Genomic DNA, 19,327 nt, shown 5'->3' on the forward strand with positions numbered 1-19,327 from the left:
ACAAACCCTGGAATGAGTAGGTTTGTACAAGCTTTTCATATCCCTTGACTTTTTCCACATTTTGTTATGTTACAGCCTTATTCTAAAATGGATTAAATTGAGAGAAAAAAATCCTCAGCAATCTACACGTAATACCCCATAATGACAAAGCGAAAACAGGTTTTTAGATATTTTTGAAAATTCATTATAAATAAAAACAAGTATTCAGACCCTTTGCCATGAGACTTGAAATTGAGCTCAAGTGCATCCTGTTTCCATTGATCATCCTTGAGATCTTTCTAAAACTTGATTGCAGTCAACCTGTGGTAAATTCAATAGATTGGACATGATTTGGAAAGGCACACACCTGTCTATATAAGGTCCCACAATTTATTAGAGTTTATGTCAGACCAAAAACCAACCCATGAGGTTGTTTCTACAACTTGATTGGAGTCCACCTGCTTCCATCATTCTTAAATGGAAGATGTTTGAAACCACCAAGACTCTTCCTAGAGCTGGCTGCACGGAGGTGACCAAGAACCTGATGGTCACTCTGACAGAGCTCTAGAGTTCCTCTGTGGAGATGGGAGAACCTTCCAGAAGGACAACCATCTCTGCAACACTCCACCAATCAGGCCTTTATGGTAGAGTGGCCAGACAGAAGCCACTCCTCAGTAAAAGGAACATGACAGCCAGCTTGGAGTTTGTCAAAAGGCACCTAAAGGACTCAGACAATGAGAAACAAGATTATCTGGTCTGATGAAACCAAGATTGAACTCTTTGGCCTGAATGCCAAGCGTCACATCTGGAGGAAACCTGGCATCATCCCTAAGGTGAAGCATGGTGGTGGCAGCATCATGCTGTGGGGGTCCTTTTCAGCGGCAGTGACTAGGAGACTAGTCAGGATCGAGGAAAGATGAATGGAGCAAAGTACAGAGAGATCCTTGATCCAGAGCACTCAGGACCTCAGGTTCACCTTCCAACAGGACAACGACCCTAAGCACACAGCCAAGAATACGCAGGAGTGGCTTTGGGACAAGTTTCTGAATGTCTTTGAGTGGCCCAGCCAGAGCCTGGACTTGAACCCGATCGAACATCTCTGGAGAGACCTGAAAATAGCTGTGCAGCAATGCTCCCCATCAAACCTGACAGAGCTTGAGAGTATCTGCAGAAAAGAATCACAGCCAAAGGTGCTTCAACAAAGTACTGAGTAAAGGGTCTGAATACTTATGTAAATGTGATATTTCAGGTGTTTTATTTTGAAACATTTTAGAGATAACTTACGTGGGATATGCCTTAACAGCAGCCATGGGAAAATCCTCTGCATTATCATTAACAGCAGACTCGTACATTTCCTCAGTGAAAAAAATGTACTGAGCAAATGTCAAATTGGCTGTTTAACAAATTATCGTACGACAGACCACGTATTCACCTTAACCACCCTAATTGACAAACAAAGGCAAAGTCTTCACATGCTTTGTTGATTTCAAAAAGCTTCTGACTCAATTTGGCATGAGGGTCTGCTATACAAATTGATGGAAAGTGGTGTTGGGGGAAAAACGTACAACGTTCTAAAATCCATGTACACAAACAGCAAGTGTGCGGTTAACATTGGCAAAAAACACATTTCTTTCCAAACTAGAATGCTATTTGGCCCTAAACAGAGAGTACACAGTGGCACAATACCTGACCACTGTGACTGACCCAAACTTAAAAAAAGCTTTGACTATGTACAGACTCAGTGAGCATAGCCTTGCTATTGAGAAAGGCATCCATAGGCAGACCTGGCTCTCGAGAAGACAGGCTATGTGCACACTGCCCACAAAATGAGATGGAAACTGAGCTGCACTTCCTAACCTCCTGCCAAATATACTGCTCAAAAGAATAAAGGGAACACTTAAACAACACAATGTAACTGCAAGTCAATCACACTTCTGTGAAATCAAACTGTCCACTTAGGAAGCAACACTGATTGACAATAAATTTCACATGCTGTTGTGCAAATGGAATAGACAACAGGTGGAAATTATAGGCAATTAGCAAGACACCCCCAATAAAGGAGTGGTTGTGCAGGTGGAGACCACAGACCACTTCTCAGTTCCTATGCTTCCTGGCTGATGTTTTTGTCACTTTTGAATGCTGGCAGTGCTTTCACTCTAGTGGTAGCATGAGACAGAGTCTACAACCCACACAAGTGGCTCAGGTAGTGCAGCTCATCCAGGATGGCACATCAATGCGAGCTGTGGCAAGAAGGTTTGCTGTGTCTGTCAGCGTAGTGTCCAGAGCATGGAGGCGCTACCAGGAGACAGGCCAGTACATCAGGAGACGTGGAGGAGGCCGTAGGAGGGCAACAAACCAGCAGCAGGACCGCTACCTCCGCCTTTGTGCAAGGAGGAGCAGGAGGAGCACTGCCAGAGCCCTGCAAAATGACATCCAGCAGGCCACAAATGTGCATGTGTCTGCTCAAACTGTCAGAAACAGACTCCATGAGGGTGGTATGAGGGCCCGACGTCCACAGGTGGGGGTTGTGCTTACAGCCCAACACCGTGCAGGACGTTTGGCATTTGCCAGAGAACACCAAGATTGGCAAATTCGCCACTGGCGCCCTGTGCTCTTCACAGATGAAAGCAGGTTTACACTGAGCACGTGACAGACGTGACAGAGTCTGGAGACGCCGTGGAGAACGTTCTGCTGCCTGCAACATCCTCCAGCATGACCGGTTTGGCGGTGGGTCAGTCATGGTGTGGGTGGCATTTCTTTGGGGGGCCGCACAGCCCTCCATGTGCTCGCCAGAGATAGCCTGACTGCCATTAGGTACCGAGATGAGATCCTCAGACCCCTTGTGAGAACATATGCTGGTGCGGTTGGCCCTGGGTTCCTCCTAATGCAAGACAATGCTAGACCTCATGTGGCTGAATTGTGTCAGCAGTTCTTACAAGAGGAAGGCATTGATGCTATGGACTGGCCCGCCCGTTCCCCAGACCTGAATCCAATTGAGCACATCTGGGACATCATGTCTCGCTCCATCCACCAACGCCACATTGCACCACAGACTGTCCAGGAGTTGGCGGATGCTTTAGTCCAGGTCTGGGAGGTGATCCCTCAGGAGATCATCCGCCACCTCATCAGGAGCATGCCCAGGCGTTGTAGGGAGGTCATACAGGCACGTGGAGGCCACACACACTACTGAGTCTCATTTTGACTTGTTTTAAGGACATTACATCAAAGTTGGATCAGCCTGTAGTGTGGTTTTCCACTTTAATTTTGAGTGTGACTCCAAATCCAGACCTCCATGGGTTGATAAATTGGATTTCCATTGATTATTTTTGTGTGATTTTGTTGTCAGCACATTCAACTATGTAAAGAAAAAAGTATTTAATAAGATTATTTCTTTCATTCAGACCTAGGATGTGTTGTTTAAGTGTTCCCTTTATTTTTTTGAGCAGTGTATATGACCATATTAGAGACACATATTTCCCTCAGATTACACAGATCCACAAAGAATTTGAAAACAAACCCAATTTTTCACCCATATCTGTTGAGGGAAATACCAGTGTGCCATCACAGCAGCAATATTTGTGACCTGTTGCCACAAGAAAAGGTCAACCAGTGAAGAACAAACACCATTGTAAATGCAACCCCTATTTATGTTTATTTATTTTCCCTTTTGTACTTTAACTATTTGCACATAATATGACATTTGTAATGTCATCATTATTTTGGAACTTTTGTGAGTGTAATGTTTAATTTTTATTGTTTATTTCACTTTTGTTTATTATCTAGTTCACTTGCTTTGGCAATGTTGACATATATTTCCCATGCCAATAAAGCCCTTAAATTGAATTGTATAGAGAGAGAGAGAGAGAGAGAGTCATAACTCTCAGTTATGTCTTAGCTAATGACAATATGCCATAGTCATTGTTGAATAGCTGTAGAATCAGTGGTATAGTTATAAACAGAATACACCAGAGAGGGACAGGAGAGGAGGCACACAGCAGATGGTTTATCTATCCTGACACCACTGAAACCTGACGTTCGCACTAACCAATAAGGTCCCTGTTGCATCTCCAGGGACTCACCTCCTATGAGCATGGTGCAGATGGAGAAGATCTTCTCAGAGTCGGTGTTGGCTGAGACGTTTCCAAAACCCACGCTGGTCAGACTGCTCAGAGCAAAGTACAGCGACGTCACATAGGAGCTCCTCACTGATGGACCCCCACCCAGCATCCCTCCACCCTGACCCACCCTGACCCCCACCCCGCCAGCCCCCGCCCCCATCCATGTGACATTCCACTGGCTGGAGTTCCACGAGTCCCGCCCCGCCAGCTCCGACCCGGACGCATTCCATTGGCTGCTGTTGGCATGGAGGGAGTCAACAACTGCAGGGTGCAGCAAATCAGGAGCCAGAGTGGCCAGGGGAGATACGAAATAAGGGGTGCCCAGACGCTTTCCCAATTCGTGTAGCCAACCTGAGATAGGGGGAGAGAGAGGGAGGGGGAGAGGGAGAGAAAGAGGGGAAAAGAGAGAGGGAGTAAGAGATGTAGGGGTAGAGGATAGGTTGATAGAGAGGGGAGAGAGGGGAGAGAGAGAGACGGAGAGAGAGGAGGAGAAATGAAAAAGAAGAGATTATTATATGATTAATACATTGTGGACAGTGATCCACAGAAACACACTCATTGGGGACGTAGCTGTAGCTTTGACCTTGTAATTGAGCTGGGCTGTCAGAGAGCCTTGCATGCAGACCCAATGTACGCACACACCTTGAAGCTGACCCAACCTGTCAGAGAGCCATGCAGGCCCACTGGTAATGCATGTCTCTGGGTAGCCTCAGTGAACTGAATGAAAAAAATATAATTAGGAATGTAACACATCAGTTGTTGCCTAATTAGCTTGTCATTAGGCAAGCTAGCATTTCTAGGACGTGGTCCCGTGTGGCTCAGTTGGTAGAGCATGGCGCTTCCCCACGGGGGACCAGAGCGAAAAAGTATGAACATGTATGCACTCACTACTCTGGATAAGAGCGTCTGCTAAATGACTAACATGTCAATGTAAATGATTTGTGGAACAGAATGGAAGAATAAAGGGTGTAATTGTGCTGATTTGTGTGACGAGTGTGTCAGTATGTAGGTGTGTGAATATATTTCTTATCAATGTGTTTGTTTGTGCACTGGGGTTGGTCTTTTGAATAGGTTTGCTTGTGTGGCTGTGTGAACATAACAAATTATTCAAGCACTTGGGAGAACTTTCTCAGTCAGCTTTTCTGTCCACAGCAAAGCCAGATAAAATTCATTTGCTCTCCATGGACCTGAACTAACTGTCTGACATCCCCTCCTCTGCCCTTGTCCAAGGTTCTGAACCTACTCTACTATCAATTCAAGGGGCTTTATTGGCATGGGAAACGTGTTAACATTGCCAAAGCAAGTGAGGTAGATAATATATAAAAGTTAAATAAACAATAAAAATTAACAGTAAACATTACACATACAGAAGTTTCAAAAGAATAAAGACATTACAAATGTCATATTATGTATATATACAGTGTTGTAATGATGTACAAATGGTTAAAGTAAACAAGGGAAAATAAATAAGCATACATATGGGTTGTATTTACAATGGTGTTTGTAACTCTCGCTCTCAACTACCTCCTACAGTTGATCTGTCTCTGTCCATGGTACTTCACATACCCTCTTCTTTGCGAAGGCATGATGCTTGCTGTCCATGGTGCTGAACTCCAGCACAGACCTCTATAGACGGGTTGGCTGTCTAGCAACAAAACCAATGCGTACGCAACTATGGGGCAAAGCAGACGGGTAAACTATATTTCATCTTCAAATGGTTATTGATAACATTATACAGTGCATTTGGAAAGTATTCAGACTCCTTGACGTTTTCCACAATTTGTTACGTTACAGCCTTATTATAAAATTGATTAAATGAATTGTTTTCCTCATCAATCTACACACAATAAACCCATAATGTCAAAGCAAAAACAGGTTTTAAAGAAACTACAGAAAGACCTTATTTACATAAGTATTCAGACCCTTTGCTATGAGACTCAAAAATGAGCTCAGGTCCATCCTGTTCCCATTGATCATCCTTAAGATGTTTCTACAACTTGATTGGAGTCCACCTGTGGTAAGATCAATTGATTGGACATTTGGAAAGGCAAAAACCAAGCCATGTGGTCAAAGGAATTGTCCGTAGAGCTCCGAGACAGGATTGTGTCGAGGCACTGATCTGGTAAGGGTACCAAAATATTTCTGCAGCATTGAAGGTCCCCAAGAACACAGTGGCCTCCATCATTCTTAAATGGCAGAAGTTAGGAACCACCAAGACTTTTCCTAGAGCTGGCCGCCCGGCCAAACTGAGCAATCGGGAGAAGGGCCTTGGTCAGGGAGGTGACCAAGAACCCGAAGGTCACTCTGACAGAGCTCCATAGTTCCTCTGTGGAGATGGGAGAACCTTCCAGAAGGACAACCATCTCTGCAGCACTCCATCAGGCCTTTATGGTAGAGTGGACAGATAGAAGCTACTCCTCAGTAAAAGTCACATGACAGCCCACTTGGAGTGTGCCAAAAGTCACCTAAAGGACTCTCAGACAATGAGAAACAAGATTCTCTGGTCTGATGAAACCAAGATTGAACTCTTTGGCCTGAATGCCAAGCGTCATGTCTGGAGGAAACCTGGCCCCATCCGTAGAGTGAAGCATGGTGGTGGCAGCATAATGCTGTGGGGATGTTTTTCAGCGGCAGGGACTGGGAGACTAGTCAGGATCGAGGGAAATATGAATGGAGCAAAGTACATAGAGATCCTTGATAAAAACCTGCTTCAGAGTGCTCAGGATCTCAGACTAGAGTGAAGGTTCACCTTCCAACAGGACAATAACCCTACGCACACTGCCAGGACAACCCGATTGAACATCTCAAATCAAATCAAATGTTATTGGTCACATACACGTGTGTATGGGATGTTATTGCGAGTGTAGCAAAATGCTTGTGCTTCTAGTTCCGACAGTGCAGTAATAGCTAACAAGTAATAACTATCAATTCCACAACAGATACCTAATACACACAAATTTAAGTAAAGGAATGGAATAAGAATATATAAATATAAATATATGGATGAACAATGACAGAGCGGCATAGGCAAGATGCAATAAATAGTATGATGAGTAATGCAAGATATGTAAACATTATTAAAGTGGCAATATTAAATTGACTAGTGTTCCCTTTATTAAAGTGGCCAATGATTTCAAGTCTGTATGTAGGCAGCAGCCTCTCTGTGCTAGTGATGGCTGTTTAACAGTCAGATGGCCTTGAGATAGAAGTTGTTTTTCAGTTTCTTGGTTACAGCTTTGATGCACCTGTACTGACCTCACCTTCTGGATCGTAATGGGGTGAACAGGCAGTGGCTTAGGTGGTTGTTGTCCTTGATGATCTTTTTGGACTTCCTGTGACATCGGGTGCTGTAGGTGTCCTGGAGGGCACGTAGTTTGCCCCTGGTGATGATTTGTGCAGACCGCACCACCCTCTGGAGAGCCCTGTGGTTCCAGGCGATGCAGTTGCCATACCAGGCTGTGATACAGCCCGATAGGATGCTCTCAATTGTGCATCTGTAAAAGTTTGTGAGGGTTTTAGGTGACAAGCCAAATTTCTTCAGCCTCCTGAGGTTGAAGAGACGCTGTTGCGTCTTCTTCACTATACTATCTGTGTGGGTGGACCATTTCAGTTTGTCCGTGATGTGTACGCCGAGGAACTTTCCAAATTTTCCACTTTCTCCACTGCTGTCCTATTGATATGGATGGGGGGGTGGGGGGTGCTCCCTCTGCTGTTTCCTGAAGTCCATGATCATCTCCTTTGTTTTGTTGATGTTGAGTGAGAGGTTATTTTCCTGACACCACGCTCTGAGAGCCTTCACCTCCTCCCTGTAGGCTGTCTCGTCATTGTTGGTAATCAAATCAAATCAAATGTATTTATATAGCCCTTCATACATCAGCTGATATCTCAAAGTGCTGTAAATCTCAAAGTGCTGTAATCAAGCCCACTACTGTTGTGTCGTCTGCAAACTTGATGATTGAGTTGGAGGCATGCATGGCCAGGCAGTCATGGGTGAACAGGGAGTACAGGAGGGGGCTGAGCACTCACCCTTGTGGGGCCCCAGTGTTGAGGATCAGCGAAGTGGAGATGTTGTTTCCTACCTTCACCACCTGGGGGCGGCCCGTCAGAAAGTTCAGGACCAAATTGCACAGGGTGGGGTTGAGACCCAGGGCCGCAATGATGAGCTTGGAGGGTACTATGGTGTTGAATGTTGAGCTGTAGTCAACGAACAGCATTCTTACATATGTATTTCTCTTGTCCAGTGCATAAAGTCCAGTGAAGTTAGTTGAGGGCCGTCGTGGTATCACCTTGAGGGGGGATAGACACTACTGTGACAATAACGGAAGAGAATTCTCTTGGGAGATAATACAGTCGGCATTTGATTGTGAGGGATTCTAGATCAGGTGAACAAAAGTACTTGAGTTCCTGTATGTTGTTACAATTAGTCGTTAATCATGAAACATACACCCCTGCGACACACCGAGAATATAGGTGGCTTTACCGACTCCGAACAGCATATCCCGAGAGAGCCATGTTTCCGTGAAACAGAGTATGTTACAATCCCTGATGTCTCTCTGGAAAGTAACCCTTTGTCACGTCCTGGCCAGTAAAGGGGTTATTTGTCATTGTAGTTGGTCAGGGCGTGGCAGGGGGTGTTTGTTTTGTGTTTTGGGGTTTTTTGTCTAGGGGATTTTGGTTCTAGTTTTCATTTTCTATGTTCCGTTTTCCAGGTTTGCCGAGTGTGGTTTCCAATCAGAGGCAGGTGTCTTTCGTTGTCTCTGATTGGAAGCCATACTTAGGCAGCCTGTTTTCCTTTGGGTTTTGTGGGTGGTTGTTTTTTGTATAGTGCTTGTGTCCTTACGGAACTATTGTTTGGCGTTCGTTTATATTTTGTTTAAGTGTTCTCTTATAATATAAATAAAGAAGATGAGCACGATATCCGCTGCGCCTTGGTCTAGCTTTTACGACGCACCTGACACCCTTGCCCTAATTTCGTTGACCTTGTTATCTAGGGACTGGACATTAGCGAGTAATATACTCGGAAGCAGTGGGTGGTAGCGCTGGTCGTAGTGCTGGTAAGTTGACGTCGCTCTGATATCAAATAGTTCTTCCCGGTGCAGTATGTAATAACATTTAAGATTTTATTGGCTAACAATAAGAAATAATACAGAAAAAAACGAAATACTGCAAATTTTCCCAAGGAGTAGAAGCGAGGCAACCCTCTCCGTTGACCCCATCTCTGGAGAAACCTGAAAATGGCTGTGCAGCGATGCTCCCCCATCCAACCTGGAAGAGCTTGAGAGGATCTGCAGAGAAGAATGGGAGAAACTCCCCAAATACAGGTTTGCCAAGCTTGTAGCATCATACCCAAGAAGACTCGAGGCTGTAATTGCTGCCAAAGGTGCTTCAACAAAGTACTGAGTAAAGGGTCTGAATACTTATGTAAATGTGATATCCGTTTTTTATATTTTTATAAATTTGCTAACATTTAAAAAAAATAGTTTTTGCTTTGTCATTATGGGGTATTGTGGGTAGACTGATGAGGGAAAAAATCTATTTAATCAATTTTAGAATAAGGCTGTAACGTAACAAAATGGGAAAAAAGTCAAGGGGTTTGAATACTTTCTGAATGTACTGTACATTTGCACAATGAGCACTTGTTGTCTTTTAAATACATCGTTACAGTAGTTGGTTAGATAGCTAGTGAATTTTTGCCATATTAGCAAAGACGTGATATAAGTCAAAACATCTCAAAACAAGACAATAACAATATCAATAACAAGATACAATGAGCTGAAATGAGTCACCTACGATTCCCCACATGGCAGCTTCGAGTCATTGCTACTAGCTGCCTGGCCATCCAGAACCATAACAACACACATCCTTCAGCCCCATTGAAGCGTGCTCATCGTTTTCCTGACGTTGTCAGCTAACCCCAAGTGGCACAGCGGTCTAAGGCACTGCATCTCAGTGCAAGAGGCATCCCTACAGTCCCTGGTATGAATCCAGGCTGTATCACATCCAGCCGTGATTGGGAGTCCCATAGGGCAGCGCACAATTGGTGCAGTGTCATCCAGGTTTGGCCGGGGTAGGCCGTCATTGTAAATAAGAATTTGTTCTTAACTGACTTGCCTAGTTAAATAAATAAAATAAAAACCTGTCTATACAAGGATGCTAGCAGGCTTACTCTCCTCTTTGTAAAGAACTGGAACAGAGACAGAACTTGATTGATTTGTGATTTATCTCCGGATGTGTCCCTGGGGGTTCCATACTGTTATTATGCCACTCACTCCACTCCATCTCTGTCTGTCAGTTTGTCATTCACCCAGCCCACTCAGTCAGTCTTTGAGAAAGAGAGGGGGATCAGTCTGGGGGATCAGTCTGTTCTGCTGCAGTGTGAAGCTTTGAAGTGATACTGAAAGATAGCCACCTCTCTGAGAGATCAGTCACAGCACTCAAAACAACAGGAAGTGATCAGTCTTCACAGCAGTCAAAACAACAGGAAGAGATCCGTCTTCACAGCAGTCAAAACTACAGGAAGAGATCAGTCTTCACAGCAGTTAAAACAACAGGAAGAGATCAGTCTTCACAGCAGTTAAAACAACAGGAAGAGATCAGTCTTCACAGCAGTTAAAACAACAGGAAGAGAGCAAGAGGAGGATGAGGAAGAGAGAGAAAGAGGGGGATGAGGAAGATGAGGATGAGGAGAAAGAGGATGATGAGCAGGAGGAAGATGATGATGAGGAAAAGAGAGAAAGATGAGGATGAGGAAGGGAGAGGAAGAGGAGGATGAGGAAGAGAGAGAAAGAGGAGGATGAGGAGGACGAGGAAGAGAGAGAAAGACAGATGGAGAGAAAGAGAATGCTAGATGAGGAAAACAAGCTATAGGAAAACAGGTCTCACTATGAAGTGCTGACAGAGAGAAAGTTAGAAACTACACACACACACACACACACACACACACACACACACACACACACACACACACACACACACACACACACACACACACACACACACACACACACACACACACACACACACACACACACACACACACACACACACACACACACACACAAGCGCGCCAGTGAGGTGTCACTGCTGGAAATTCTCTACTCACTGGTCAGAAGTAGTGCATTATATAGGGAATAGGGTGCCATTTGGGACACTGAATAGACTAGTCAGGGACTCATTTTATGCTGCATTCACCTTCTTAGTCAATGCTCCTTTTGTCCTATTGTAAATGCTGTATCCAAGGTCTCACACACACTTAGACTTGCTGGAAACACATTCAACACAATGTTTACTTTCCAAGAAATACCTATTTGCTTTTTCATAATACAACATAATATTATAATTGAGGCAGCAGGCTCACTCTAGCCATTTCTTCTACCCCCCTCTTCTCTCTCTCTCTCCCTCCCTCTCTCTCTCCATTGCCTGTGTATTGTCTGGTTCAGTGGAGACTGCACTACAGGGTTCTGCAGTAGTCTGCTGGATAGTTGGCCATTTGTTAGAGTGTACTGTGGCTGTGCCAGCATGGGGGAGCAGCATGGAGAGCTGCAACAAACACTCAAACTGGACACTTTTATCTCAATCTCTTCATTCAAAGTCTCAATCATGGACACCTACTGCTTTGCATGATGCATTATTGTCTCTACCTTCATTCCCTTTGTGCTGTTGTCTGTGCCCAACAATGTTTGCTCCCTGTTTTGTGCTGCTACCATGTTGTGCTGCTGCCATGTTGTGTTGATACCATGTTGTTGTCATGTTGTGTTGCTACCATGCTGTGTTGTCATGTGTTGCTCCCATGCTATGTTGTTGTCTTAGGTCTCTCTTTATGTAGTGTTGTGGTGTCTCTCTTGTCGTGATGTGTGTTTTGTCCTATATTTTATTACATTTATTTGTATTTTTAATCCCAGCCCCCTTCCCCACAGGAGGCTTTTTGCCTTTTGGTAGGCCGTCATTGTAAATAAGAATTTGTTCTTAACTGACTTGCCTAGTTAAATAATGTTTAAATGGGACCAGCCGGAGAACCCTTTTGGAACCCTTTTTATTAAGAGTGTAGGAGCTGCTCCCTGGACTTGAATTAGTGATGTGACTGCAGACATTCACAGTACAACCCTACAGTACCTGCAGACATTCACAGTACAACCCTACAGTACCTGCAGACATTCACAGTACAACCCTACAGTACCTGCAGACATTCACAGTACAACCCTACAGTACCTGCAGACATTCACAGTACAACCCTACAGTACCTGCAGACATTCACAGTACAACCCTACAGTACCTGCAGACATTCACAGTACAACCCTACAGTACCTGCAGACGCATGCAGGCACACACACACGCACGCACGCACGCACACACACATACACACACACACACAGACCCACATGCACGCACACACACACACAAACACACACACAGCTACATGCATGTACACACACACAGCAGGCACGCACGCCTGTAAAATATCTGATGACATGTTGTTGTTTTGTGAGCTTCTGGTGCTGTTGATATGTTTTGGTCTGTAAACACTGCTGAGCTGTAATAACAACACATTGAAGATCTCAGGCTTATGAGACCTGAGTATTTCTGTGTGTCTGTTTTGGAAATGGACAATTTGCCATTACAGTCAATGCTATAATGCTCTGCGAAGACAATTCAAGTTTCTCACTTAAAACCTGTTTAGGATAGGGGGCAGTATTAGTATTAGTAACCAGTTTAAATACGTACCCGATTTAAACTGGTTACTACTCTTGCCCAGAAATGAGAATATGCATATTATTAGTAGATTTGGATAGAAAACACTCTGAAGTTTCTAAAACGGTTTGAATGGTGTCTGTGAGTATTACAGAACTCATATGGCAGGCAAAAACCTGAGAAAATTCCAAGCAGGAAGTGGCCTGTCTGAGAATTTGTAGTTCTTCTTTTGATTCTCTATCGAAACTACAGTATCTGTGGGGTTACGTTGCACTTTCTAAGGCTTCCATTGGCTGTCTAAAGCCTTCAGAAAGTGGATTGAGCCATCTCCTGTCTCTGGGCAGAGTATAGTAGCTCAGTTTCTGAGCATTCACACGAGCACGCTGTTTTTTCTTTTCCTCTTTGAATGAATACACTATTGTCCAGTTGGAATATTATCGCTATTTTACGAGAAAAATACCATAAAAATTTATTTTAAACAGCGTTTGACATGCCTCTAAGTATGGTAATGGAACATTTTGACTTTTTTGTCTCGAAATGCGCACGCGCGTTACCCTTTGGATAGTGACCTGAACGCACGAACAAAACGGAGGTATTTGGACATAACTATGGATTATTTGGAACAAAAACAACATTTCTTGTGGAAGTAGCAGTCCTGGGAGTGCATTCTGACGAAGATCAGCAAAGGTAATACAATATTTCTAATACTAATTCTGAGTTTACTGTGCACTGAACTTGACGGGTGTCAAAATAGCTAGCCGTGATGGCTGAGCTATGTACTCAGAATATTGCAACATGTGCTTTCGCCGAAAATATATTTTAAAATCTGACACCGCGATTGCATAAAGAAGTTCTGTATCTATAATTCTTAAAATAATTGTTATGTATTTTGTCAACGTTTATGATGAGTAATTTAGTAAATTCACCGGAAGTTTTTGGTGGGAATGCATGTTCTGAACATCACACTCCAATGTAAAAAGCTGTTTTTGGATATAAATATGAACTTGATTGAACAAAACATACATGTATTGTATAACATAATGTCCTAGAAGTGTCATCTGATGAAGATCATCAAAGGTTAGTGCTTCATTTAGCTGTGTTTTGGGTTTTTGTGACATATATGCTTGCTTGGAAAATGGCTGTGTGATTATTTTGGTCTATGTATTCTCCTAACATAGTCTAATGTTTTGCTTTCGCTGTATAACCTTTCTGAAATCGGACAATGTGGTTAAATTAACGAGAGTCTTATCTTTAAAATGGTGTAAAATAGTCGTATGTTTGAAAAATGGAAATTATTGCATTTTTTAGGTTTTTGTATTTCGCACCACGCTGTTCCATTTGATATTGGCTAGGCGTTCCGCTAGCGGAACGTCTGTCCTCAACAGGTTTAAAGAAAATAATAATTTTTGCCTCACATATTAAGTACCATTAGAGCATAGATGAAATGGTCCAACTAGCCTCTATACTGATATGTGACAAGGCCTAACCAATCTGTTATCATCTGAATTAGTAAAAGATCATTCTGACATGGTATCAGCGTTTAAAGGGCACCCTTATCCCTCATTCCAACAAACTACATTTGACAGCTCAAGAATGGCTGTGGCTACCACCACAATCAAATCCAAGACCAGCCAATCAAATCCAAGACCCGCCAATCAAATCCAAGACCAGCCAATCAAATCCAAGACCCGCCAATCAAATCCAAGACCCGCCAATCAAATCCAAGACCCGCCAATCAAGCCTTAAGTAGCGCAGGCCCAATCAACTTAACCTCGACCAATCAGTAACAGCGACCAATCAGGAATGGCTGTGGGTACCCTCAAAATCAAATCCTAAACTTTAGCACACAAACTGATCCACCAATCAAGGCTGGAATAGGCACAATAAACCAGTTGGGTTGATAGGGATTTAGTTGTGGGGCTCATTGGCCTGAAGATAGACAGCAGGCTGTAACACTCTGGGGTATACTGATGCTAGAAAGATACTGTCAGCGTCCCTCTGGGATAAGTGTCCCTGAACGCTGTTCTAGGATCAGGTACCCCCTGATCCCCCATCTTATTATTTATGATTTCAAATACAAAACTGAATCTATAGGTCAGTACTCCTACTGCCCATAAATATTGACCCCTGAGCCATGTAATATAAGACTGTGGGTCAGACTCTAACGGTCTCTTGTCCTCTTCATTCCAGTGGGAGCTCCACAAAGAGACTGACCACTGATCTGTATTGTTCAGGTAGTTACTGTCTCAGGTGATTAGCTGTGACGATAGAGCCGGGGCTCTGCTTGGTTCAGTTCAATATGACACACACACACAACGTAGTAACTGAAGTGCCACGCTGTTCAGAGCCCGACGTGTGTGTGTGTCTGTGTGTACGTGTGGTTATACATGTTTTTCTATGCAGTATTTGAATCACAATGTGACAGAGACAAGGTGCTTGTGTGAAAGGTTGGTGTGTGAATATTTAAATGTGTCACACCCTAGTCTTTTCATTTCTATGTTGGTGCTCTTGGTATGGTTCCCAATTAGAGGCAGCTGATGTTCGTTGTCTCTAATTGGGGATCATACTTAAGGAGTCCCTGTTCCCACCTGCTTTGTGGGATATTGTTTTGTGTATGTGCATGTAGCACCACTACTTTCACGTTTCCTTGTTGGTTTATTGTTTTATAGAAGTTTCACTGTTTATTAAAAGATGTGGAACTCTAATCACGCTGCGCCTTGGTCCGCTCTGTACGACGATCGTGACAGAATATCCTACCAAACAAGGACCAAGCAGCGTGTGACGGAGGTAAAGGAGTTTTGGACCTGGGAAGAAATCATGGGAGGACACGAGACCCTTCCTTGGCGGCAGTCACAGAGGACTCAGGAGGGACAGCGACGACGTCGGGGACCGCGGCCACAGAAACCCCAAGATTTTTTTGGGGGGGGGCACGAGGGGTGGTCGGCCGAGCCAAGGAGAGAGCCAGAGCCCGCCTGAGAGTCGATGGAGCAGTGTGAGGAGGGATATCGGAGAATGACTTTGGCGAGGAGTATGCTGCAGCGCAGGCGTGCTGAAGAGCGTGACACCAGTCCGGTGCCATCTGTGCCAGCTCCCCGCACTCGCCCTGAAAAGCCAGAGACCGTCAGGGAGGCCATGGAGAAGTTGAGAGAGAGGAGAGAGATGTTGGTCAAGTGTGTTCTGCTCAACATTCGACCTGAAGAGCCTGTCAGCAGTCTGGTGAAGTCTGGCCTCCAGTGCTCCTCCCCAATCTGGTACGTCCTGTGCCAGCTCCGAGCACTCGCCCTGAAGTGTGTGTCGTCAGTCTGGTGCCACCTGTGCCGGCTCCACGCATCAGGCCTCCAGTGCGCCTCCCCAGTCCGGTACGTCCTGTGCCAGCTCCGAGCACTCACCCTGAAGTGCGTGCCACCAGTCCGGTGCCACCTGTGCCAGCTCCACGCACCAGGCCTTCAGTGCGCCTCTCCAGCCCGGAGCATCCTGTGCCGGCTCCACGCACTCGACCTGAGGAGCGTGTCATCAGTCCGGTGCAACCTGCACCGATGCCCAGTCCAGGCACGGTGTCCAGTCCCGCTCCATGGCAGGAGCCTTCCTCTGTGCCGGTGCCCAGTCCAGGCATGGCGGCCAACCCAGCTCCATGGCCAGAGCCTTCCTCTGCGCCGGTGCCCAGACCAGGCACGGCGTTCAACCCAGCTCCATGGCCGAAGCCCTCCTCTGCGCCGGTGCCCAGTCCAGGCACGGCGCTCAGCCCGGCGCCATGGCCGGATCCGGCGACCCGCACCGGAGCTGCCACCGACACCAGTCACTTCCCCTACCCTCCCCATTTGGTTTCTGGTTTTGCGGCCGGAGTCCGCACCTTTGGGGGGGGAGGTACTGTCACGCCCGACCATAGAGAGCCCTTGGTTCTCTATGGTGTTGTAGGTCAGGGCGTGACTAGGGGGTGTTCTAGTCTTTTCATTTCTATGTTGGTGCTCTTGGTATGGTTCCCAATTAGAGGCAGCTGATGTTCATTGTCTCTAATTAGGGATGATACTTAAGGAGTCCCTGTTCCCACCTGCTTTGTGAGAGATTGTTTTGTGTTTTAATTTTACCTTTATTTAACCAGGTAGGCAAGTTGAGAACAAGTTGTCATTTACAATTGCGACCTGGCCAAGATAAAGCAAAGCAGTTCGACACATACAACAACACAGAGTTGCACATGGAGTAAAACAAACATACAGTCAATAATACAGTAGAAAAATAAGTCTATATACAATGTGAGCAAATGAGGTGAGATAAGGGAGGTAAAGGCAAAAAAGGCCAAGGTGGCAAAGTAAGTACAATATAGCAGTAAAACACTGGAATGGTAGATTTGCAGTGGAAGAAAGTGCAAAGTAGAAATAGAAATAATGGGGTGCAAAGGAGCAAAATAAATAAATAAATACAGTAGGGGAAGAGGTAGTTGTTTGGGCTAAATTATAGATGGGCTATGTACAGGTGCAGTGATCTGTGAGCTGCTCTGACAGCTGGTGTTTAAAGCTAGTGAGAGAGATAAGTGTTTCCAGTTTCAGAGATTTTTGTAGTTCGTTACAGTCATTGGCAGCAGAGAACTGGAAGGAGAGACGGCCGAAGGAGGAATTGGCTTTGGGGGTGACCAGAGAGATATACCTGCTGGAGTGCATGCTATAGGTGGGTGCTGCTATGGTGACCAGTGAGCGGAGATAAGGGGGAACTTTACCTAGCAGGGTCTTGTAGATGACCTGGAGCCAGTGGGTTTGGCGACGAGTATAAAGCAAGGGCAAGCCAACGGACAACAGGCCATCCGATTTGACACATTGAACTCTATCAGAGAAGTAGTTGGTGAACCAGGCGAGGCAATCATTTGAGAAACCAAGGCTATTGAGTCTGCCGATGAGGATGTGGTAATTGACAGAGTCGAAAGCCTTGGCCAGGTCAATGAATACGGCAGCACAGTATTGTTTCTTATCGATGGCGGTTACGATATTGTTTAGGACCTTGAGCGTGGCTGAGGTGCACCCATGACCAACTCTGAAACCAGATTGCATAGCGGAGAAGGTGCGGTGGGATTCGAAATGGTCGGTAATCTGTTTGTTGACTTGGCTTTCGAAGACCTTAGAAAGGCACGGTAGGATAGATATAGGTCTGTAGCAGTTTGGGTCAAGAGTGTCCCCTCCTTTGAAGAGGGGGATGACAGCAGCTGCTTTCCAATCTTTTGGAATCTCAGACGACACGAAAGAGAGGTTGAACAGGCTAGTAATAGGGGTTGCAACAATTTTGGCAGATCATTTTAGAAAGAAAGGGTCCAGATTGTCTAGCCCGGCTGATTTGTAGGGGTCCAGATTTTGCAGCTGACTGGATTTGGGAGAAGGAGAAATGGGGAAGGCTTGGGCGAGTAGCTGTGGGGGGTGCAGTGCTGTTGACCGCGGTAGGGGTAGCCAGGTGGAAAGCATGGCCAGCCGTAGAAAAATGCTTATTGAAATTCTCAATTATAGTGGATTTATTGGAGGTGAAAGGGTTTCCTATCCTCAGTGCAGTGGGCAGCTGGGAGAAGGTGTTCTTATTCTCCAAGGACTTTACAGTGTCCCAGAACTTTTTTGAGTTTGTGTTGCAGGAAGCAAATTTCTGCTTGAAAAAGCTAGCCTTGGCTTTTCTAACTGCCTGTGTATATTGGTTTCTAACTTCCCTGAAAATTTGCATATCACGGGGGCTGTTCGATGCAAATGCAGAACGCCACAGAATGTTTTTGTGTTGGTTAAGGGCAGTCAGGTCTGGAGAGAACCAAGGGCTATATCTGTTCCTGGTTCTAAATTTCTTGAATGGGGCATGCTTATTTAAGATGGTGAGGAAGGCATTTAAAAAAAATAACCAGGCATCCTCTACTGACGGGATGAGGTCAATATCCTTCCAGGATACCCGGGCCAGGTTGATTAGAAAGGCTTGCTCGCTGAAATGTTTCAGGGAGCGTTTGACAGTGATGAGTGGTGGTCATTTGACTGCAGACCCATTACGGATGCAGGCAATGAGGCAGTGATCGCTAAGATCTCGGTTGAAAACAGCAGAGGTGTATTTAGAGGGCAAGTGGGTCAGGATGATATCTATGCGGGTGCCCGTGTTTACGGCTTTGGGGTGGTACCTGGTAGGTTCATTGATAATTTGTATGAGATTGAGGACATCAAGTTTAGATTGTAGGATGGCTGGGGTGTTAAGCATGTCCCAGTTTAGGTCACCTAGCAGCACGAGCTCTGAAGATAGATGGGGGGCAATCAGTTCACATATGGTGTCCAGAGCACAGCTGGGGGCAGAGGGTGGTCTGTAGCCGATGTGGAACTCTAATCACGTTGCGCCTTTGTCCGCTCTGTACGATGATCGTGACAAAATGAGTGTGTCTGTTCTCTGTCAGATTATTTGTGGGGGTGTTCAGGCTGGAAAGCAGCAGTAACGTGACAGAACTAAAGCCTCTTTCAGGCACGTTCTCTCATTTGTCTTGCAGAGCTGAGATATGAAACACTGGGCTTTACACACACACAACTAATCACATCGCTCACCTG

General features: G+C 45.2%; 1 protein-coding gene across 1 annotated transcript in view; it reads right to left on the reverse strand.

The window, feature by feature from the left end:
* Positions 1–19,327, reverse strand: part of LOC106562645 (voltage-gated delayed rectifier potassium channel KCNH8) — a 305,465-nt gene that overhangs the window by 40,239 nt on the left and 245,899 nt on the right. Inside the window, exon 8 of the mRNA XM_045704813.2 lies at positions 4,059–4,448. Coding sequence (XP_045560769.2) covers positions 4,059–4,448 — 390 coding nt within the window. The remainder of the gene's footprint in view (positions 1–4,058; positions 4,449–19,327) is intronic.

This window comes from Salmo salar, chromosome 21, assembly GCF_965601325.2.
Source record: "Salmo salar chromosome 21, fSalSal1, whole genome shotgun sequence".
Taxonomy (NCBI): Eukaryota; Metazoa; Chordata; class Actinopteri; order Salmoniformes; family Salmonidae; genus Salmo; species Salmo salar.